The sequence below is a fragment of the Microtus oregoni genome, unplaced genomic scaffold (genome assembly GCF_018167655.1).
Source record: "Microtus oregoni isolate MIOR12 unplaced genomic scaffold, Mior012 000014F_ref0000157, whole genome shotgun sequence".
Taxonomy (NCBI): Eukaryota; Metazoa; Chordata; class Mammalia; order Rodentia; family Cricetidae; genus Microtus; species Microtus oregoni.
Window position 1 is genome coordinate 37,370,121 of NW_024543073.1, and position 23,345 is coordinate 37,393,465.

The 23,345-nt window shown below is 41.5% G+C and overlaps 1 protein-coding gene across 1 annotated transcript in view; it reads right to left on the reverse strand.

The window, feature by feature from the left end:
• Mctp1 (multiple C2 and transmembrane domain containing 1) overlaps positions 1-21,232 on the reverse strand; it is a 573,552-nt gene extending 552,320 nt beyond the window's left edge. The window contains exon 1 of the mRNA XM_041663341.1: positions 20,474-21,232. Within this exon, the coding sequence (XP_041519275.1) occupies positions 20,474-21,169 (696 nt within the window). The 5' untranslated portion in view covers positions 21,170-21,232. The remainder of the gene's footprint in view (positions 1-20,473) is intronic.
• Positions 21,233-23,345: the final 2,113 nt, after the last annotated feature.

Here is a 23,345-nt window from a genome sequence, read left to right on the forward strand (position 1 = left end):
TCCCTGAGCATTTGTACAGTGGCGGGCAGGCTCATATTGCCACTTGTGATTTGGTTGTTTTGTAAACTGTAGTCTCAATGAGAAATGTTTATGTTCCCTCCTTATCTGCTGTATCCCTGCTGAGTAAATGTGATAGTAAGCTCTTATATACTTCATGGCTTCCTTTTTCGTTGGGAGAATTCCTGCAAATCAGCTTTATAAATGAGAATATCAGTCATACATGAAAATATAAAAGTTAGAACGTAGGTCTGAGAAAACAGAAGAATTCACAACCCCCTATGCCTTTACCATACTTAAGTGCCGTCCAATGAGCAGCCTACCCACAGGGTTTCCCTTTTAATGAAAATGGGTTTTTTTCTCATCCAGTCATCCACTTTAATCAGAGTTTCCTCTCTCTCTTCTCCTTCTTGTTCCTCTCCACCTCTCCTCCTATCTAGATCCACCCACTTTCTGTCTCTCATTAGGAAATAAACAGGCTTCTATGAGATAATAATAAAATAAAACATAAAAAGATAAAGCAAAAACATATTGGAGTTGGACAAAAGAAAGAAACAGAAGGAAAAGGGCACAAGAGAAAGCCCATGAAACAAAGACCAACTTATTTATGTAGTTAGGAGTTCCATAAAAAACTAAACTGGAAGCCATAATAGATATGCAAAGATCCTTTAGGGTAAAAAGAGAGAAGAAAATGTATATAAATAAAATTTAAAAATATAAGATAAAACTAATTAAAAAATAAAGAGCCTCGACATGACATAATGAGACAAAGATGCTGAACAACAATTATTTGGAAGTGCAAAACTCCTTACAGAATCACTTCTGAAGTTCTTCATTTCCTCTTGTGCCAGCATCAGGAGCAAAGCTGAAAGCTCATTAACAAAAAAAAAAAAAAAAAAAAAAAAAAAAAAGTGTTTTCACGTTTCTACAGCTCTAATTCTTTGATCACTGAGGTAAATCCGATTTCCATCTCTACTCAGGCTGCCTGGAAGAATCTGTCCCCTGGGCACTGGCAATGGGACATCAGATTGCCTTCTCTACCTCCATCAGCTTTCTAGAAAGAGATTTGCATCTACTTAGATTCCTATTTTTTATACAAGTTCTAAATATCAGTCTCTAACTGAGAAAGATGTCAGCCTACTTCTCTATAGAGCAGTTCTCCATGGACACTCTGCCTCCTCACAGACCAGTTCTCAAACAAGAGCCATGAGTTTTCCACAACTGCAGCCCAACATCTGGGATCCCCAATGTTTGAATAATTGTTTAAGTCTAAAATTTCCCCACACTGAAAAAGCCCCAGTGTCTGCCAACAATTGAAGGCCCATCTACCAATCAATACATATCACCAAATTCCAGCTGCCCAGGAAATTCTTAAGTACTTTCTACTGTAACCACTGTTCCTCGACCACAGAACCTTCTGCTATATCATTCCTCCCATACCCTATATAAATGGATTTTTCTTTGTGCTGTCAGCTCACAAAAAAATGATAGAGATTTATTATTAATTATGAACGCTTAGCTTATAGCTTGGGGTCGTTCCTAACTAGGTCATACTTAAATTAACCCATTCATGTTAATCTATGTTCTCTGATGTGGTGTTACCTCTCTTTCATCTTGTACCTCCCGTTTCCTCTCCATTTCTCTGGCATCTCCTGTGTACCAAGATTCTTCCTCCTCTTCTTTTCTCTCTGTGGAAAAAGCACTTATATTTCTTGCCTAGCTATTTGCCATTCATCTTTTTATTACACCAATCACAGCAATACATCTTCACACAGTCTACAAATATCCCACAACATTTCCCCTTTTTGTCTAATTAAAAAAGGAAAGGTTTTAACTCTAACATAGTAAAATTATATACAATAAAAGCAATTATCAGGTAAGAATTACATTTACAACATCCAGTCCATTTTTATTTGGCAAATTCAGAGAAAATGCTGGATTATCTATCCTCTTTTAATGGGTTCAGAGTTTTCTAATGAAACCACTTTTTATTATAACTTGTATTACCATCTTTTTATACCTAAAAGCATCTTTTTAGATAAACAGCTTAAGCTTTTATGTCTCTCAACCCTGTACATCTGTTTTGCAAATTTCTTTTCTGAATTTGGTAATAAGGAAAACTGTAGCTATAACTATCTGATCTTCAACCCCATCAAAGACCTGAGAAGGATATAATATTTCCTGAGTAAAGAGAAGTGCAGGGCAAACAACTTCAAAAACTATAAAAATGACAGAAACGGCTACCTATCTGGATAGTCACCCAAGGTTCCTCTGCAACATTGGGGCAACAATCTTTGGCCTACAGGCCTAGAATATCTGATAGACATTTTTGTGAAGCAGTAAATTTTTGAAGGACTGTTTTACCTTGTCTTGGTAAAGTGTGCCAGTTACCTTTTTTTGTGACCTCCTTGTCCAATTTCAAGAGCATGCTGTAAATAGTTAAAGCAAGAACAGTGGTTGTCCAGTGGCTAACTTTGCCACAATAAAAGCAAACTCTATATGGAGATTATTTTATGCCCACTATCGTTTTATGAAGTAAATTAGTGCTACCAAGACCAGATGTATTTTGCTGTCATGAAAAACCTTAAATTATTAAAACATGTTAAATGCCAAATTCTGTAGGTTTCTGAAGTGTTTGAAGACCATCTATCCAAAATAGTCTCTCTTTGACCTTGAAAACATACCTAATATGGCCACAAATTTGATTGTTAGATGACTAACCACTAATCTATATTTCTTAATTATCCAAATAACTTAAAATAGTAACTTCCAAGGACTAGAAGTTTATATTATATTGTTAAATGAGCTGCATTAAACAAAAGTGAAACATGAAACATATATATATATACATATATACACACACACATATATAAATAAAATAATCTTAAATTTGTATTAAGATACAAAAATATATTAAATAGTAGAAACATACAGTATTTTTTAATAAAAATATCTTAAATTTTTAGTAATATACAAAAATTCATATCAATATCAAATATTTGAGACTAGTAGTTGTTTTTTAGTCTAAATATAGATTCAATAATCTACCCTTTTATCCTAGCATTCCCATGTCCCCCTTTTCTCTTTTCAGAAAAATATCCTAAATCTAACATCCCTTACTTAGTTTTCTCCCTTACCATTACCAGTAACAATTTGTAGCCCATCTCTGTAAATGATCACAAACATCCATAACCCACCAAACAACCAAAAACTACCACCCCACTTCTTAAGAATGAGAATGTTGTATTTTTAAAATTACTTCCTGTTGTCTGGAGGCAATAGCATCTTTAGGGGACCTTCAGAAAATTGGGATAATCTTCAAGTCCTAGAAGAGCTAGTTATATTATTTTTTATTTAGTCTCTGTGTGATGGGAAAGTGTAGAGCTTATCTGAAGTCTTGGCTGGATTGTTTGTGAGGATGGATCACCTCAGCTAGCAGCTTTAAAGTTATTCTGAATGCAGATTTTGAAGAAATTGCAAGAGAGGCATCCCGAGAGGCTGGATCACCTGGGCTACTTCTCTTTATTGGTGTCTGGTCCTTTTATTTTTTTCTGAAAACACATAAACTTCTAAAGGTAACATTTATATCTGCAGTAACATAAGTACGGAATGTATAGTGTGTACAAGTAAATTAAGAACGATTTTCTGTTTTCTCTTTGAGCAGGTAAAAGGTATCTCTTAACTTTATAAGTTTGTTTGGACTATATAACCAAACCTCTGTCTATGCCATATGAATGAATGAGGCCTCTGAAGCTAACAAGATTTATCACATCTCATTTAGTCCCAAAACTGCTCCCATAGTAGAGGAGCAGCATATACGTCTGATCACCTGTCATATAGTCTTTTTTTTGGTTTCTTTTTTCATGTCTGTAGCCAAGATTTTCAGGAGATCTCCCCTGATCAAATTTGATAATCATTAATTTTGAAGAGAACTATAACTTTTTGTTTCTATCTATGTTGCATATTTTCTGACTTCCATTTGAACTTAAAACATTCTTAAAATATATAAGTTGGTATTACCTAGCAATTACCACAATCCAATGTTTCTCAGCAGCTATTGTTTCTTGTACATTAGCTTTTAAAAAATTCAGAGTCAACAAAGAACCATAAAGGATCCAGATACCCCATGTGTTTCCATCTTTACCTGGCTTATTTTTTTTTATATTCCTTTAGTCTTTCTTAAAAGACTTTATTATTTTAAAATTATTTTTTTCTACGACTATCTATACCCATTTTCTTTTCTTTCTTTAGCATCTAAGCATATTTTTAAACATATTATACCTTTTTAGAGGCTTTCTGTGTCTGGCTCTGGCTTTATTAAGTACTTCAGCATTCTCTGACAACATGAGAGAAATTTTAAACTATCATGCCAGCCACACAGGACTCAGCTTAGTACATGGTGCTTATAGCTGGCTCCAGCCCACAGATAGTGGCTGGTGGTCACACCTCTATATGCCAAGCACTGGCCTGCCTGAGAGACTGCAGGACTAGGAAGCCACATCTGGCTCCTTGTCTGGAACTTTTCTTAGCTTTCAGTACCAATATTTGGATATTCAAGCCTCCACATTGGATGCCATATGTAGACAGATTTTATTTGTCGCCAGCTCATAGAAGAATGACATGGAGACTTATGACTTATTTTTAATTATGAAAGCTTGGTCTATAGTTTAGACTTGCTCCTAATTAGTTCTTATAACTTAATTTAAACAATTATATTCATCTAAGTTCTATCAAATGGCGTTACCTCTCTTCCATCTTGCACCTCCTGTTTTTTGTCTGTGTCTTGGCATCTACCTCACATCTAGATTCCTCTTCTTCTTCCTTTCTCTCCTCACAAATTCGACCTAAAACTCCTGCCTAGCTATTAGCTATTCAGCTTTTATTACACCAATAACAGCAATCCACTTTCACACAGTGTACAGACACCCAAACACTCCTATTCATACTCTGCATTTTATTTAAAAATCTCACTTCTCTGAAACATTCCTTGTTTGGGAAATACCTTCTCTTAAGATTTTGCTAGGACCTTTCTTAATACATTCCATTAACTTTTGCCCTCTGAATGTGCCATCACAGCTGTGACTGCAATGATTTGTAGTATTTTGAGATGCAGTAGGATACTTTTACTATATCATTAGCTCTACCAGAGCAGAAACTATACTGCCTATTTAGCATAGTATTAACAAAATGCTGTCCTCACCACAGGGTAGAAATTTTATAAATATTTGTGGAAGGAGAAGAGATAAATTGCTGAAGTCACTGTTATTGAATTGGATGATCTTTCAGCAAAAACATATTTGTATCTAGGGCTAGTTCATAATATAGAACATTTTAACTAAATTGTTTCTCCTCTTCTAAGACATCAAGAAAGTAGTTACATGATGATACTTCTTGCTATTAGTAGGCTTCAAGCTATTCAGTGTTGAGGGAAGTCATGTAATACAACTAGACTCCTGATTTTTGGCACCAGTCACATGAGGATAAAATTCCTACTCTGCTCTGAGAAGCTGGGATACCTTGAGGAATTTCCTCTCCACTAATTCATATGAAACAAAGCTAAAAAACTCCTGCATAGTGCCTTCTCTGTGTGAATACAGATCTTCAGAAAAGAGCTAAATGCTCAGAAAACTACATTATTTTCTGTCCAGAGATGGAAACTCCTACACAAATGACAGCTTCATTCTCAAAGGGGTTTAACAGCAGAATATAAACTCACAGGAATGATTTGAACAGTTCACTTATGAGTTCTAAACTGATCCTGTAGAGAAATCAATTAACCCATCTCCATTTAACAGAAACTTTTCTCCAACAATGGCCCCTTCTCCACACTGTGTATACAAGACAACGGGGTGAGACTTGGAACTGTTGACTGAGCTGTTGTTAAAGGAGGCCAGACTCTCCTGTGAGCAATAGATTGGAGCACAGTCCTGAACCTGGTTCTAGCACAGCCTCACTGGTCATAGTACAGTGGTATCCCTGGAGACAACACCTTGGTAGATATAGATATGAGAAGTCTAGTAATGCCCAAGCTCTGGTGCTTAGCAGCTCCCACCCACTCTTCATTCTCAAAGGAAGTCAAGGCACGAACTGCAGGTAGGACTTGCAGGCAGGACCCTGGAAGCAGGCCCTAGAGTGCAGGTCATGAAGAAAAATGCTCAGGTGGCTTCCTTTCCATGATTTGTTCAGGACTATCGGCCCTTGGATGCTCCCCCCACAGGGAACTTGACCATCCCCTATTGATCATTAACCAAGAAGTTCATGTGCAAAATTTGTTCACATTGAAAACTTCCAGTAAAATGCTAACAATATTGGTGATTCTGCTTGAAATTCATACTAGACATACAGTACTTAAAAGAAAAAATTAATTTTTAAAATACAAAATATGTATTTATAAGTAAGTCACTCAGACATAATTAAGAGGACAAATAAGAGAGTAAAATTGTATAAGAAATATCTTTCAAACTGAGCCACTAAGTGACATTTGTGTGGCAATATTAACAGAATGCAGAACCTTCTGTGGTCACCACCACAGCTTGAGGTTCTGATGATCCAGACCTAACTCAGCACTTCATCAGTCCTGACTTTCATGTTTCAAAGGATGATTATAATTGTCTATAAGCATGTGTTTTTCTAATCCTAAAGTCATTATCTTTCTTCTAGTTAGATACTAATAGAGAGGCTCATCAAAATACATCCCTATTTTTTTTTTTTCGAGACAGAGTTTCTCTGTAGCTGTAAGTATAATTTTGTGAGGGTAAAGTCAAACCAGCTTGACAATACTGCTGAGATATGTTAGCTACTGTGGCTTCTGGGTTTGAAAGGATTAGGAAATAGTTGAATGAGTCCTCCTGAGATGCTTCATACACTGTTGCAGGAGAATGATTACCTGGCTGAAGAAAAGACATTCCTTATACATCAGTTTATAGTCAAAAGCAGGAGTACCCATTTTCATCTGAAAAGGACTCCTGAGTAAACTGCAAGTGCTTTTTCCAGTAGAAAACCCATTTGTGACTTAGATCAAATCTGGAATATTATGTCCTTGCTGTCTTAGCTACTGTATGTGAAGACATTGGAGGTGAAGGTGGCATGAAATCAAAGTGGGTCCTGCAAAAGCCCTTCCGGGTAAAGGCGTGCCTGTGTATATACACGCACACGTGTGTGCAAAGCATTTGTCCCAGGAACATAAACTATCACAGACTTCACAGGAACCAGCAATTAAACTTCTCTATGGAAAAAAACAAAACAAACAAACAAAAAACCGGACTCATTGCGTTGTATTTACTGCCCCTGCCTATGTTTCAAGTGAAAATGTAGAACTGAAAGAGCTGACAAGCAAGCTAGCAGGAAGACAAAGAAGGAAGAAAACAGACAAACACTCTATGGCAATGGAATAGTCTTCATGCTACAGAGTTCAGTAGGGTAAGCCTGGGGGTGTGGAGCCCCAGAAGTGTGGGTCTATTTCCGAGTGTGGAGACTGACTAGCATAGATGCATGCCCCAGCTCAGGACGTGATTGCTTGGTTCTTTTGCAATTAAGATAGCTCCATGCCAACCTGACAGGTGGTCATAATATGCAAATTTACTTCTGTTGCTTCTTTTGTAACTATGAGGTCACCTGGGGAGGGGCGGGCTTCAGGATACTGATCTAGAGCAGCTTTGCTGCTACCTAGACAACAGGATGCTAATGATCTGATGTCTCCAAGTGATAAAGCCATTGACCGTGAGTTATCCTTTGTACCATGTTAATAAAGTCTTTTGTTACTTTCTCCTCACTCCCCCCACCCCCCATTTACGTTTGGGTATAACAGCTATGGAAAAATAAATGCAGGTGATTTCAGTCACTGCAATGCCCTCCTCATAGTCCTGTTATTTTTTGTTGAGGCAGATCCTAGACAGGGGACATGAGCATACACAAGGATCTGTCATGGGAAGCGCCACATAACTCTTCCTCATCCTGGCAAATGCTTCTGAGGAAAACCTTGGAGACAGACTGCACATGTCAGATAGAGAGGGATAAGGACAGAAGACTTTACAAAACCTTGCCTCCCTTGAAAGGCCCAATCACTGGACATGGAGCTTGGCAAACTGCCAACTTCTGGTCCCTTCCCATCTCTGCCCATTCCCCTGAATCCTACTCCACATTATAAAATAAAAGTGAGGAAATCAGAAAAACATCAACCTGGTACATAAGTGAAGAAGGAGATGATCAGGCAAAGTTGCAGTCACAGCTAACCCCACCACATGTGAGGCTTACTCACCACTGAGTACAGCTCAGTCACACAAAGGAATCTTGTCATTTGCTGCATGACACATGAGTGGAACATGCACACTCCCACCAGCAAGAAAACGGAAACTGCTGAAGACCCCATTCATATGCTGAAGCAAAGAAAGGGTTAACTCCTAGAAACTGAGAGTAGAATTGAGTTATAGAAGTGGGAGGGGTTGGGTGATGATGGCACAGATCTTAAATCCCATCACTCAGGAGGCAAATCGCTGTGAGTGTGAGGCACGCCTGGTTTACAAAGCTAGTTCCAGAACAGCAAGGGCTATACAAAGAAACCCTGTCTCAAGAAACAAAACAAGAATAAGGAGGAGAAGCAGGAGGAGAAGGGAAAGAAGGAAGAGGAAGAGGGGAAGAAGAAGAGGTGAAAGGGACAGGGAGGATAGAGAAAAACTGGCAAATGGATACAAAATTACAGTTTTATAGGCATTCTAGTGTTCTACAGATCAATAGGGCAACTGACCATAGTCAGAGTAACTTCTTGCACATATCAAAATAGTTCTGTTCCCAGCACAAATTTATGATCAATGTTCAAAGTGATGCTTTGCTCTGATTATTACACATTGTTGGGTGTTTTTACAAGCATTCATTTATTTAGTTTTGTGCATGTGTATAGTACATGTATGCCATGGTGTGCATGTAGAAGTCAGGGGACAACATGTAGGCATGAGTTATTTCCCTCATGACGTGGGTTCAAGGATGGAATCCAGGTGATCAGGCCTGGCAGGCAGCAGGTACCTTTACCCGCTGGACCATCTCCCTCTGATCATTATCCACTGCACACATCCATCAACTTTATCACTGTACAACATAAATATGAACTATCATTACATATTATATCAGTTAAATTTTAAAATAAGAAACAACTAAAGAAGAAAAAAGCAACAATGGAGTGGGAGGGAGCTACAGCCATGCCTGCTCTCAGCCTTGCTGATTCAGAGGGCACTTGAGACGTGGCGAGAGCTCTGTGGAGACACAGGACTTTCCTCCAAGATCTGTTCCAATCCTAAAAGATATTTTGGAGAGGAGTCAGAATTCTAATTTGGCACACTGAAAATACTATTCAAAGTCAGCTATGAAAATGCTGAATTATTCTTTTATCAAAAGCTATAATAAAGGAACAAGAGCCAAGAATGGCTTGAGGGTCTAGAAAAATAATATTGCTGTGTTGAAAGAAACTGGTAAGTTTTAGAAATTGGATCTTTTCCTTTTACCTGAGATGATATTTTAGCATGCTTCAAGCACGTGCCTTGACTAAGAATGAAATCTTTCAAGAGGGCCTTTACATTCGAAACTCCTCGTCATGACTATTTCTCTGAACACTTTGCCAGTCTGATCATGAGGGTCTGTAAGAATTCAAACGACTAGAATATTTACAGAATTTTCTGGTTTTGCCTGATTTTTTTTCTTTTATCCATTAGTGATTAGATCTCTTTATTACCTAATAATTTAGAGAGTGTGGTAAATACTTCATCTTGAAGACTACAAAATAACTATCAAACAACCAGAATCGAGAAAGTCAGGCATAGTCGAGATGCATATAATCTCAGAAACAAGTTCTAGGCCAGTTTACAGTAGGTACATGGTAGGACTCACTCAGAAACAGAGCAGGGAACAAAAGGAATAGAAGCTGTTATAGCAAGTAATACACACTGTTACCGCATGTGATGGCATTGCTCAGAAGCCGGACTTCCTCAGACACTCTGCGTGAGCGCAAACTCAAAACTCCTTCCTCCTCTCAGGAAGACTTTTCAACACAAGCATTTCTGAAGAGAACAATGTCAGCCAGCCCATTCTGCCCAGTCAGATCTTTCCATCCTTTCATTCACAGAGAGACAACCCCACGCTCTCGCTGAGGCTACTGAACCCTCCCTGGGTCTCCTGTCTCCTTCTGAAAGGCTCCTGCTGACTCCCTCCTGTTCAACACCTCCAGGACTCCTGTGTGCTCTATAGGACCCTCCTCCCCATGTCCTCTTCCCCACATCTAGCCACTCTTCATTTCCACCTCTCTTCCTACTACCCCTCCTCTACCTCAAGCTCTGGTTCTCCTACTGATCTAGTTCTGGTATATATAAAACGCTTGAGCACCTCTGTGCCTGTACAGGAATACTTTCACCATCTCCCTGCATTCAACTCCTAACCACACTGCAAAACAAGCCTGAGCAGACCATCAGGTAGACCATTTCAAATTGCTGCCATTAAACCTTTCTACCTCCAAGCTGTCTCTGTCCATTTGCAATGAAAGAGGAATACATCTTCTGGTTTGAGGCTAAGTGAGGCTACCTCCTACTAGTTGGTGACAACCACACAAAACCACAACCTTAGGGACCTATTCCATCAGTTATACCACCTTCTCCTTTATTTTCAACTCCTGCTTCTCCAGAGGCTCTGCCTCATCAACCCAATCAAGCAATACCCATTACACAACACCTTTCCGATGACAGACTCTTCCAGTGTCATTTTTTTGTTCCCACACTACCACTTTATTTTACCCCTGGATGGGATGAATTTTTGAATATTCTGCCTATGACCACAGCCCTTTTCCCACATACAGTGAATTTCATAGCCCACTGAATTCTGACTTTTCACTCAAAAACTCAGGTCTCCTGGTTGGTGCACACCAGAGAACTCCTGGTGAGCTTGGAGCACTAATTTTCAAAATATATCCAAACCTACTCAGGTGCAGACAATCTGTAGCCAACACTAGTATGGGATCACGGCATGGGAAAAGTGGGCTATGAGTTGTCAGAGTCAGAAGTTAAAACTGTTAGGTAAATTTAGATCAGATATATAATTTATTTGGCCTGTGTTGCTTTTGAAATATATTAACAACCAAAAAAAAAAAAAAACTCAGGAATCGGGAAACTTAGCATGAAAACCTGAAGTTGTCCTTCTTACTAAGGGATGTAGAAACTTTCTCTTCCAGTCCTGAAGGGCAATGACATCGGAAGCCGAAAAGCATCCTGTCATCCCGGAAGCATGGGCTCCCTGGTTTGCCATGACTTTAGCATACATCTTGGTGCATTAGCCTTGCTTTTATAGTCTCGTGGATGTTGAAGTTTAGAGTTTGGAGATCCTTTCTCTAAATCAATGTTGCCCAATAGATATACAAACTTAAAAGGGCAAATGAGATTAACTTTAACATATTTAACTTAACCTAAATACCAAAAATCCCTTGTAATCTTCAGTCAATAAAAATGCTTAGTAATCACGCATTCCACATTGTTTTCTCTACACTAAGCTCATGGTCCATGTGCATACAGCTGTATACTTACAGCACATTCACAATGACCACATTTCCAAGGTTCAATAGTCAAATATGAAGGAAACACAGGCCATTAACCATTCAATGCTGCCGATTTTCTGGAGGGAGGTTTTGCTGTTATGTAATTAGGCTTACCAACAACAGGAGTCAACCGTGAGTGCCAATGGGCCAGCTATACAACCTCTACTTCATGTATCGGGCATTCAATCTTCTAAAGAGGAAGCAGAATAGACTATTGAGGACAGGGCTGATGGTGAAGTGTGAAATTTTACTCTAAGTTGCAGTTGGGAAAGACATGAATTAGAAGAGACAGTGTAGGATACAGGAGGAAGGTGTTATGTACAGAGAGAGGGCTGAGGAAAAATAACAGCCAGGAAAGCAGACGATCCAAGCAGAGTCCAACACTCATGGTACAACTGGAGGTGGGGCAGCAGAAATCAGGAATGCGGGTGTGAAGGAGCAGTACCAGAGGCCAGAGACTCCAACAAATAATCAGACACCCCAAGTCTGTGACAACACCAGGAAGTGTGTCCCTGAGACCGAGAACTCAGAAAGAGAACTCTGTCCTGGGTGTCCAATAAAGATAAGAAGCAGAATCCACATCCAGGCAGAGGCACAGCAAAGCCACCATCAGAAGATGTCAGAAACCTGCCATGTTTCAAAGGACGAGGCATCTGGAACCCTGAAACCCTAGAAATGTACTCCATGACACAAAATAATTCTGAAGCTTTTCCAGGGACCTAAGCACTGAATAGCTCCATCCTAGTCCATTGATCCCTTCGTTCAAGAAGCCATTCCCTGAAACACTGTATATCATCAATCATAGACTATCCATTCATCCCTTCATTCAGGAAGCCATTCCCCTTGGACTGTTGTATAACATCAATTGTAGGTTTGCTGTAAGGGTTGCCAGTTTTCCTTTACTTGTGCCAGTGAGGTAATGGGTGCCAGCAACTAAATCCAGATTGATCCTAATAAAGGGATTATAAACAACACCAATGACAGTTGGAAGAAGATCCTTAAAATGCCCAAAGGACATTTGCCTAGTTTAATTTTTTTTTACATTTACTAGAGTCCATAGGAACAGGAAACAATATTAGTGTAAAATATCCCAAAAGATCTTTCACAATTTTCTTAAAGAAGTACTCCTTAAAAGAAAAAAAAATTATTTTTTAAAATAAAATTTGTAAAGGTTGGGGAGATAGGTCATAGGGGAAAGCATTTTTTCATAAAAGCACAAGAACCTGCATTTGGACTGTCGGAATCCATGTAAAACCAGACACAGGCATCTCTGTGAGCAATCCCTGCACTCCACTGTGGGGACAGGAGAGCCCTGGAATTTGCAGGACAGCTATGTCAGCATGTGCAGCACCGAACAGGGTGGAAGCAGGGGACTGACACCTAAAATTGATGGAGCAAGGTCATTGGTCAATTAATAAAGAAACTGCTTGGCCCTGATAGGTTAGAACATAGGTAGGTGGAGTAAACAGAACAGAATGCTGGGAGGAAGAGGAAGAGAGCTCAGAGGCCATGCTCCCTTCTCCCAGGCAGATTCAATGAAGCTCCAACCCAGGATGGATGTAGGCTAGAATCTTCCCGGTAAGCACACCTTGGGGTGCTACACATATTATTAGAAATGGGCTAGTCCAGGTGCGAGAGTTAGCCGAGAAGAGGCTAGATATAATGGGCCAAGCAATGTTTAAAAGAATACAGTTTGTGTGTTGTTATTTCCGGGCATAAGCTAGCCAGGCAACCAGGAGCTGGGGCGGCAGGAACACGGCCTGCAGCTCCTACTACATAAGATTATTCTCTGACCTCCACATGCATGTTAAGGCACGTGCGCGTGTTCACACACACACACACACACACACACACACACACACACAATTTCCAAAAAGTCCTAATGAAAGCAAACTGCTGCATACTCAAAGAGAAAAAGCTTTTGGAGTAGAAACGTAATTTGCTGGAAGAGAGTAATCACTCCCCATGATAGATTTATGAAAAGCAAGAAGAGTCAAAAAAGATCAGTGTTGGAAAAAAACAGAAATAGCACATGGAGCTATTGATGCAGGGAAATAGTATTCTCAATGATACCAAAAAATACAAGATATAGACAGTTAAGAATATTTGTAAAATAAACAAATAGCATGAAAAAAGATTACCCCATTTTTAATTGATAACTTTAAAGAAATGCAAGTGCACCATATATATATATATATATACATAAGGTCTATGATGTGGGAGTGTCATATATCAATCTGTTGATTTCATTGGTTAAGTAATAAACAAACTGCTTGGGCTCATAGCTTAAAACATAGGTGGGTGGAGTAAACAGAACAGAATGCTGGGAGGAAGAGGAAGTGAGGTAAGATGCCTCAGACAGAGACGCCATGCCCCGCTCCCGGGCAGACACACGCGATGAAGCTCTGACCCAGGATGGACGCAGGCTAGAATCTTCCTGGTAAGACCGGTTCTCACAGATTATTAGAGATGGGTTGATCGGGATATCAGAATTAGCCAGTAAGGGTTAGAGCTAAAGGGCCAAGCAGTGTTTAAAAGAATACAATTTGTGTGTTGTTATTTCGGGGCATAAGCTAGCAGGTGGCCGGGGTGCTGGGGACGCAGCCCGCTGCTCTTATTACAACAGGTCTATTCCAATTTTTATGAAGACAAGCTTGTTTAAAGTAAGTTTGGTGCTAAAATCTATTTCACTCACATTAAACAAATCCCAAACCATTATCCAAGTGATGACCCTCAGTTATCAAGGAATTACTTCCTCAGGATATTTGGTTTACCATGAAAAAGAAATATGGCTGAACAGCCAACTAAAGAGCTGAAACAAATGGTTTCTGATTTCAAACCTATACATTTTTCTCATCTAAAGCTAAGCTGGAATCTGAATGAGGGTTGCGGGTTCTGAACTGGAGCTGGGTAGCATAAAGGCACTCTCAGTACAACGTCCTTGACTGCCCGTTCAGAAGCAAGGCTGATCGCTCCTGCAATGCCGCTTGAGCGCACGATAGCTACCAGGACACCTCAAAACCACAATGAACCATTTTGAATTCATTTCTGCACCGTGTTTTCAGAAATGTTTTGCTGTCGCTGAAATTTCCATGATCCTCAGGTTCACAGATTTCAACACGCTAGAGGCCAGACACAATATTTACCTTTCATTAATTTAGGGTTTGTAAAATTCTCATCACCTTGAGTAAAGAAGCCACAATACATGTTCCCTTGGAGTAGCAAAGACATTGGGAATGAACACGTGTACAATCATACACTATCTTTATTCCTTTTCAAAAGAAAGTGGGGGGGGATGTAGGTTATTTATTAAATTAATATGTTAATTGTTTTCTTCCTCTAAGTGCCCATGTATGTTTCCATAATAATGACTGCCTGAAAGTCATGCATAATTGTATTACTGAAATTGTGATATTATCGGTAAGTACTGCTTTAGTTATCTTGACTACTTAAAATACTTTCCATATCACACTAAATGAGAGCAACTGGGGAAGTTCCCACTCATTTCCTTTCTACCACCCATTAATTTGCAATGGCAGTACTACAAACCTCTGCAGCCACTGTGCGTCAGGCCAGTCTCTCACATCTAAATAGTAATACTCTCCTTTGCAGGTTTCCGGGCCCAACAGTTTGCTGGATGTGCTGTTAACCCACATCAGGTTAGAGGGAAACACTGCTCTCCAAGGTTCCCTCTTCCTGCATCCGTTTTTCTTTTTGGAACGAACTTTTTGTCCCTGTAGTTGAAGAGTGAGCTGCAGTGTGAACTCTAGCTTCAGGGAACTACAAACTGGGCCTATCGTACTCGGATTTTGAAAAATACAGTTTCTGAAACCAGTCCCATATCCCGTCTTAATTTTCTTACAACATTCAGCTAACAAAAAATTGCTTTTAGGAGATTGATTTTAACATTTATCTATTTTAGGAGATAGATTTGCTAGTAGGGATTGGTCATTTACATTAGGAATTATCCTTTTAAATCTGTGATTTCCCCAAGATTGAGCTAAATTCTTTGAAGCAACATCTAAAATATCTGACGAAACATTAGCCCAAAAATAGAATTTCAATATAAGATATTTAAAAAGCACTGCACTTTCCTCACAGACCTGGATGTTCTCCTGCATGTTGCCTTCCATGGAGCTGCATCCAAAAGCAGAGACTCCTGAGGCTGTGTTCCAAGGCATTTCTACCTTGCCTGTGGAGCTTACTCCTCTCCTCAGAATAATGTCCCTTCCTTTGAAACCAGCTTCAATAAAAACTACGTTAAAGGGTAAAAAGCAATAAAGGCTTAACATTTACAAACACCACAAATTTTCACTTAGAGACTAAAAACTGCAACATACTCATTCCTCGGTGCTTCTGAAAATACCGACTTTCTGATTCTAGGGAAATATAATTTTAGTAACTCATCAACACAGAATACATAAAATTGGCATACTTTTGATGGGCACACAAATTGAGACAGCATCTCTCCCAACTGTGTTCTAGAAAATGGGATGCATCTGTTACGACAATATGTCTTCAAACGTGAACAAGAGTCAGCATGATAAAAAGTTTTTCTTCATGTCTGTCTGTCTAAGCAGAACATTTGAAACAATACACAAGGAGGAGGCATCGTTCATTTGCTAGTGTTTTTCAAAAGTGGCTTGGTTAAAGAAAAGATAATGAGAAGACTACATGGGAGGCAGCAGTTCGTTAAGTTTAATCAGTGTATATGTGACTTCTAAATCTTCCTCTCAGCAGTCAAATCCATTTCCTTACTTTTGCTTAACATCTCTACCTAGTGTCAGAATGTAGGCACATATGTTGTTGGGACCTCATGCTGGTCTGGGGGTGGAAAAATGGGAAGTGTGTTGAAGAACATGGTTGATGCCAGAAACAAGCAAAGAATAAAACAAATTTTCAAGAATTTTCCAATGAATTGTGGTATTTGTTTGCTGCCTTTTTGTACAGTGATAATCATAACATGATAATAAATGCTTTTACTGTCTTATCTTCTATGTGTGCCCCTCTGTGCTGGTGACCAGTAAATAAGGCTTCATGTGCTGTAAACTCCTCCCAGTGCCCAGGTGTCTTGGGATGAGAAGAGAGGCTGTGAGCAAGGCAAGCTCCTGAGATGCACTTGGAAAGTAGGGTGCTGCAAACCGAAGCCTGCCTCTGGGCACCTGATAAATTCAGTTCCAAGTTTCAATTCCTTTTCTTCTTGTCCCTCTTTGGAGGTGGTCTCAGTTCTTCAGCTGAACAAAAAGGCATTTAAAGATTACCCACTACTCTCTTCTTCACTCGTCGGAGTTTAGGAAACACAGCAGCAAGCCACAGTAGAGGACGCTCTCCATTGTGGGAAGAACAAGGCCCCAGGAGCAGCAGAGGCTGCGGACAACCTGTTCCTGGCCATCCCCTTAGGTCTGTTTGTTCTGTCTACATTTATCTATTAATTTTTTAACTTTACTACAAATTTTATAATGGTCCTCTGATGTCTACATTAAAATATTGGTTCCCTATAATAAAAACCTTTTTTAGAAACATAAAATGATTGACATGTGATTTTGAGTTAGTAGGATGTGCAGCAATGCAGCAGAAATGAATATGGCGAGGACGGGGCATGTTACAACACATGCAAACTTGTATGCCTCTAGATTAAACAGATCAAAGTCATCCCCAAAGTTGAGGTTCAGAGGTTCAGAAACAGAGAGAATTGTGGGAAAGACTGAAAACTGACCCAAGTGCACATCTCTGTGATGCTTACTAACCGCACATCCATCCTGGAAAGGTCGCTTAACTTCTTGGGACATTAGCTTCTAATTCATAAACCAAGCAGAACTTCTGCAGGACTGCAGTGAGTGCTGGATCTTGCCATGCTCTGGAGTGCCCAGCATGGGTGGAATCACACACAATAATGTTACTTCAGTACGGTCTCCAAAAACAGCTTAGATCTTCCCCACACAAAAAAACATGCCAGGATTTAAAGGAAAGTTGATGGTTTCAAAACTGTTTGGAATTTTAGCAAGGGGGAGGAACACAAAGGTAAATTCTGTTCTGTCTTTGATTTGGAGATATTTGCACATCCATACACTGCAAAATAACTTAACAAATTAACTTTCACCATAACATGATAGGTACCTTCTAAATAATTCTATTATTATGTGTGCTCTAATAGTTGGGAAATGTGAATATCAAACAAATCTCTTAACACTAAAATAAGTGTACATTAGGACTATATAGGAACTCAAAAACATTTCCTTTAACTCATAATATTTCTACACTATTCTTGCTGTCAACTTGACCACACCTGGGATTAACTAAAACTGGAATGACTGGGCACATCTTTGAGGGCTCTTTTTTAAATTAAATCCTTTGAAATGAGAAGAACTACTTCTAATCTAGATCTTTCTTTTTTATTATTTTTTTAATTTATTTATTTATTAAAGATTTCTGTCTCTTCCCCGCAGAGGCCTCCCATTTCCCTCCTCCTTCCCCAACCAAGTCCCCCTCCCTCTCCCTCTTCAGCCCTGTGGGAAGTCCAAGGACTATCCACCTCCATCCAGGTCTAGTAGTGAGCATCCAAACTGCCTAGGCTCCCCCAAAGCCAGTACGTGCAGTAGGATCAAAAACCCATTGCCATTGTTCTTGAGTTCTCAGTAGTCCTCATTGTCCGCTATGTTCAGTGAGTCCGGTTTTATCCCAGGCTTTTTCAGACCCAGGCCAGCTGGCCTTGGTGAGTTCCCGATAGAACATCCCCATTGTCTCAGTATGTGGGTGCACACCTCGCGGTCCTGAGTTCCTTGCTCGTGCTCTCTCTCCTTCTGCTCCTGGTTTGGACCTTGAGATTTCAGTCCAGTGCTCCAATGTGGGTCTAATCTAGATCTTTCAAATGGGAAGATTCGCCTTTAATCTGGGTCACACCTGCTGGCAGCCTATGTAAAGGACATGCAGGAAGGAGGCTCTCTCTTTTAGCCTGCTTGTTCTCACTCCTGCTAGCACATCCATCCCCACTGGCATGATGGTCTACCTTGGGATTCTGGCATATACTGAAGAGCAGCTCCTGGATTCTTGGACCTTTTGCTAATAGGCAGTCATTGTTGATTAGACCACAGCCTGTAAACGATTCAATTCCCTTTATTCATCCTATAAATTCTGTTCCTCTAGAGAATCCTGATTGATACAGACACATTTTTTTAAATCATTTAAAAAATACTTCCACTTTGCTTTTGAAATAAAAAAGAAAACGTTCTATTCAGGTCTGTTTCAAGACAATAAAAGATGAAGTTATTCGGTCTTTCTCTTCCAGTTGTGTATATATAATCTGACATAAGAAGCTTTCTCTAGAACATCAAATGTTTGCTAATCAGAAAAGAAGATGGATTAGATTGATTTCTGGCCCCTTTTTTCAGAAACTACACTAAGAAAATAGTAAATAAGCTATATAGTTATTCTGAGCTCTTGACTCATATAATCAAAGGGTAAATTTCAACAATTGGTTGATTTTGTTTAAGCTGGCTATTGATTTACTTCAAGTTTTAATGTAATATCATTCACTTAACATGAGCACAATTATTATAATGAGAGTTAATTAGGTAACACATACTAAGAGAAAACAATTAAGGCCCCTTTGTAGAATTGAATATTTGAAATATTTTCCACCATGAATATGATTTAATAGACATTTATAAAAAGGAAAGATCCTTCTTAAAAACAGTAGGCGTAAACGAAGTCACCTAGTGACCTAAAATGACTATTAGAACACGCGAAAAACTCGTCTGAGTAGTCAGCAGGATATGGGACGTAGCATGTTTAAAAGAAGCACATGCTTTGATGACTGCTAAACTTTAGAACATAGGAAAGTATCTACTTGAATAGCGTGTCCTGCTGTCCTCTATACCACAGTGATCTACTTCATCCAGCAACTAATGAAAACAGAGGCAGAGACCCACAGCCGAGCACTGCACTGAGCTCCCGTGGTCCAGTTGAAGAGTGGAAGGAATGAGAATATAAGCAAAGAGGTCAAGACCAAGATGGGTTCACCCACTAAAACAGTTTGCCTGAGCTAATGGGAGCTCACCAACTCCAGCAGGCTAGGGAAGGAACCAGCATAGGTCCAAACTAGTCCCTCTGAATTTGGTTGACAGTTGTATGGCTGGAGCAGACTGTGGGGCCACTGGCAGTGGCACCACGATTTATCCCTAGTGCTTGTGCTGGCTTTTGGGAACCTATTCTCTTTGGATGGATATACCTTGCTTAGCCTACATATAGTAGAGAGGGCCTTGGACCTCCCCCCAAAGCAATGTGCCTAACCCTCTCTGAGAAGTGGATGGGGATGGGGTAGGGAATGGGAGGAGGGGAGGAAGTGGGAACTGGGATTGGTATGTAAAATGAAAGAAGGCAGTTCGTTTTCCTTTTTAAAAAGAAAAGAAAATATAAAAAGAGAAAGTTTCGACAAGAGAATATCAAGAAGTTAGCGAACTTCTGCGATAAATTTTAATCTAAGCCATGACTTCACGTTTCTGCACTCCTATGTCCACTGCAGCCATTTGCTTCAGATGATGCCCCTTCCACAACGCCACCCATGGTTGCATTTCCTTTCCTAAATTTTGGAGGTTACTGCGTGTGTGTGTGTGTGTGTGTCTGTCTGTCTGTCTGTCTGTCAAGAAAATGCTTAATCGGGCATGTTGCAGGATACCTCCAAAAAAACACCCATGCTAACTTCATTAAGCTACTCAAACTGTTTTTGGAGACAGGGGTTATTCTAATCAAAGTCAAGACTAGACTCAGCCGCTAATAAACGGGAGTAAAATGTTTCCTTTGCTGGGTCTCCCACATGCGCACACACGCCGGAACCCTCTTTAGGGAAGGGTAGTCTGAAGCTGGAGGGATGGCCCATAAGCTTGTCCCATGGTCGCGCCACCTTGTACTCACCTGGCTGCGTTCTTCGCCCTTAAGCAGAGCCTGCGGCTTGGCGGGACCCCGTGCGGCTTCTACGGGAGGTGGCGCCGGTTCCAACAACTGCTCCAGGCACGCGGTGCCGGGAAGAGAGGAGCTCTTTTGGTGGCACAGGTGCACCCCAGAACCTCCACGCCGTGCGCCTTCATCTCGGACGCGGTTCCCCCTCGCGGGCGGTTGGGGAGAAGAGGACAGAGAGGATGAGGCGGAAGAAGGAACTGAGTCTGGAGAGTGTCCGCCAGGAGGCGTCACTCCAGTTGGCCCCGCGGCCGTCGCGGGCCCCTTAGCCACGGGCAGCAGATGTTCGCGGAGGCGGCGGCGCAGCGTGGACCCCTGCTCGGCTCTGCCTGCTCCAACCGGCTCCAGGGCCTCCGGCGAGGAGCAGCACAGGTTGGGCTGCGAGGAGGAGAACACCCGGTCTAGCACTTGCTTCCGCTTCTTGAAGCCGCTCCACCTGCTGCCGGTATTCCCCACACCGGCCAGTGCGTCATGGGTGGCCCTTGGGGGCTGCGGGGATGGGGTCGCAGTGCGGCGCTCGGGCCCCCCGGTGCGACCGCCCCCGCCGCCCTTACCCTTGCCCACCCCCAGCTGCAGGTTCTTCCAGAGCCGGGCCTGAAAAGAGGGGGACGCGGCGGGCTCGTGTTCGCCAGCAGTGGCTGCCCGGGGCTCCATCCCGCACCCCAGGAACCTCCTGTGGCCTCCTCCTGGCTCTCCTCTGCCCTCTCTGGCTGCGCCTCCTCTGGGAGTGTGGAGGCGGCGGTGGCAGCGTCCGTGACCGGCGCAGCAGCACAAGCCAGGAGTGCCCAGCGGCTTCAGGCTAGCTGGGAGCAAAGCGGCTGCGGCCGAGGCCCTGGGGCCGCGGGGCGTCACCTCCTCCGTCCGCTGCACCTGCCCGGTTGGATTGGCGCCGTCCCCGAGCGCCCGCGGCACCTGCAAAGTTTCGAGCACTGAACTCCGCCGCTCCAGTCCACCGAGTGCCTCCAGGCCGCGCCCTGGCTCCCTGTGCGTGCCGGTTAGAAGCTCGGGAAGCTGCGAGCACCCGGCGGAGGCTGTACAGGGGACCACACCCGCGCCCTCGGGCCAGCACCTGTCAGTGGCATAGGCTGTTGCCTCCAAATTGGGCGCGCACGTGGTTCACACGACAGGGCGCGTCTTGTCATAGAAGCTGGGTAACAGCAGCCCAGACTAAGGTGCCCAGGATCATCCTCTCGCTCCTAGGTGGGAGGGCAGGCAGGAGACGGGTGGAGCTGCGTAGGGCCTGGAGCTGGCTTGACTTAGTATGGATCTACAGTCGCGCGCACACACAGCTGACTTTAGGACGAATGGATCAGATGAAGTGCATCCAAGTGAAGTCTGTGTGCCCCTGGTGGGTACCTCAGGGAGCTGTGCGTGCAGTTAACCTCTCTAAAGGCTGCCTCCACCGTGTTGGGCATCCCGGGCTCAAGAGGCGAGTTTGATTTCTTCTGTCTTAACTTCATCACCATCCACCCTCCAGGCTCTTTGTTCGCATGTGCGGCGACTTTCCTTATAATTAGGATCTAACAGTTCCCAGAATCTGACAATAAAGCTAATCCTTAAAGTTGCAGGACGTTCCCCTTGGACAGAGATGGGAGGATGCCCACTGCCTGTGACCCTATTCAGAGTTCAGACTTGTTCTTTTCACTCAAACAGATTTTCTTTTTAGTTACTTACTGCAGTTTGTTAGAAGACTGATCAAAAAAAGGCTTTTTTGGTAGTCTCGATTTTGCTCCTCCTCAAATCTGTGCATCCAGAGTCTTCAGGCTCCATGAGAACGCGTCTGAAGGGTGAGTAACACCGCGCCCTTCCCGCTTCAACTGCACCTTTCTTAGATGCCTCTGCACAGTGCTGTTGAATTACTTAAATTGGGCATTCTCTCTCCTTTCTGCCCAGCAATTTGCCCTGGAGGTGTGGTCAGTCTGTTCCAGATTGTATTTTCCTTACTCTTCTAACAAACATTTTTTGAGCTTGTGCAGGGCAGTGACCAGTACTAGACAAACAGTTGTGAACACAGAAGGAGGACTTGAGTAGTGCTCAGGAAGTAAGAAAGTAAATAGAATTTTTAAAATGAATAGCCCAGAGAGATAACAAAATATTACCACAGCTGGATTTCTGGACTACAGAACATCCCATTAAATTTGAGTTTCAGACAAATCACAACAAGTTTTAGTATGCATACATCCCAGATATTACAGTGAACAAGGGCCAAAAGTTTAGCCAGAGTCTACTTTACTAGGCATCTTGTATTTTTACTGAATCTCACAAGCCCATATTTAGAAGCTTTGTGTTATAATTGTGAGTGTAAAAAAAGCCTCTCTGAGAAGACTAAGTTTTAGATGATACTAAAAAGGAAAAAAGAGCCAGCCACTGAAAATCTGAATGCAGTGTTCCAGGAAGAAAAATACCAGACGTGAAAGCCATGAGGCAGAAAAGAGCTTAACAAGACTTAGTCACACAGAGACAGAGACTGTTCCAAAGAGGCTGAAGAAAACTGGTCAGGCCTGGTCAATTGGGAGTTCAGGGTCTTCATAGACTGTGTTTGAAATTGCTGTAAATTAAATCAAGGACCATTTGGGTGTATCTAACTCATGGTCTACAGGCTACATACAGTCCAGGATAGCTATAAATATGGTTCAAGTTAAAAGAGTTTTTAAACTTGATTGCATGATTCTTTAGCATGAACTTTGCAAATGACAATGTGTCAGTGTCAAAAGGTTGGGGATGTCTGCTGGATTATTTTCAAACATGAGAATAATGTGAATTACTAATACATACACACTAGAACTATTTTGAGAATTTTGTGTCTTCATAAAGGACTTAGTCTTGTATA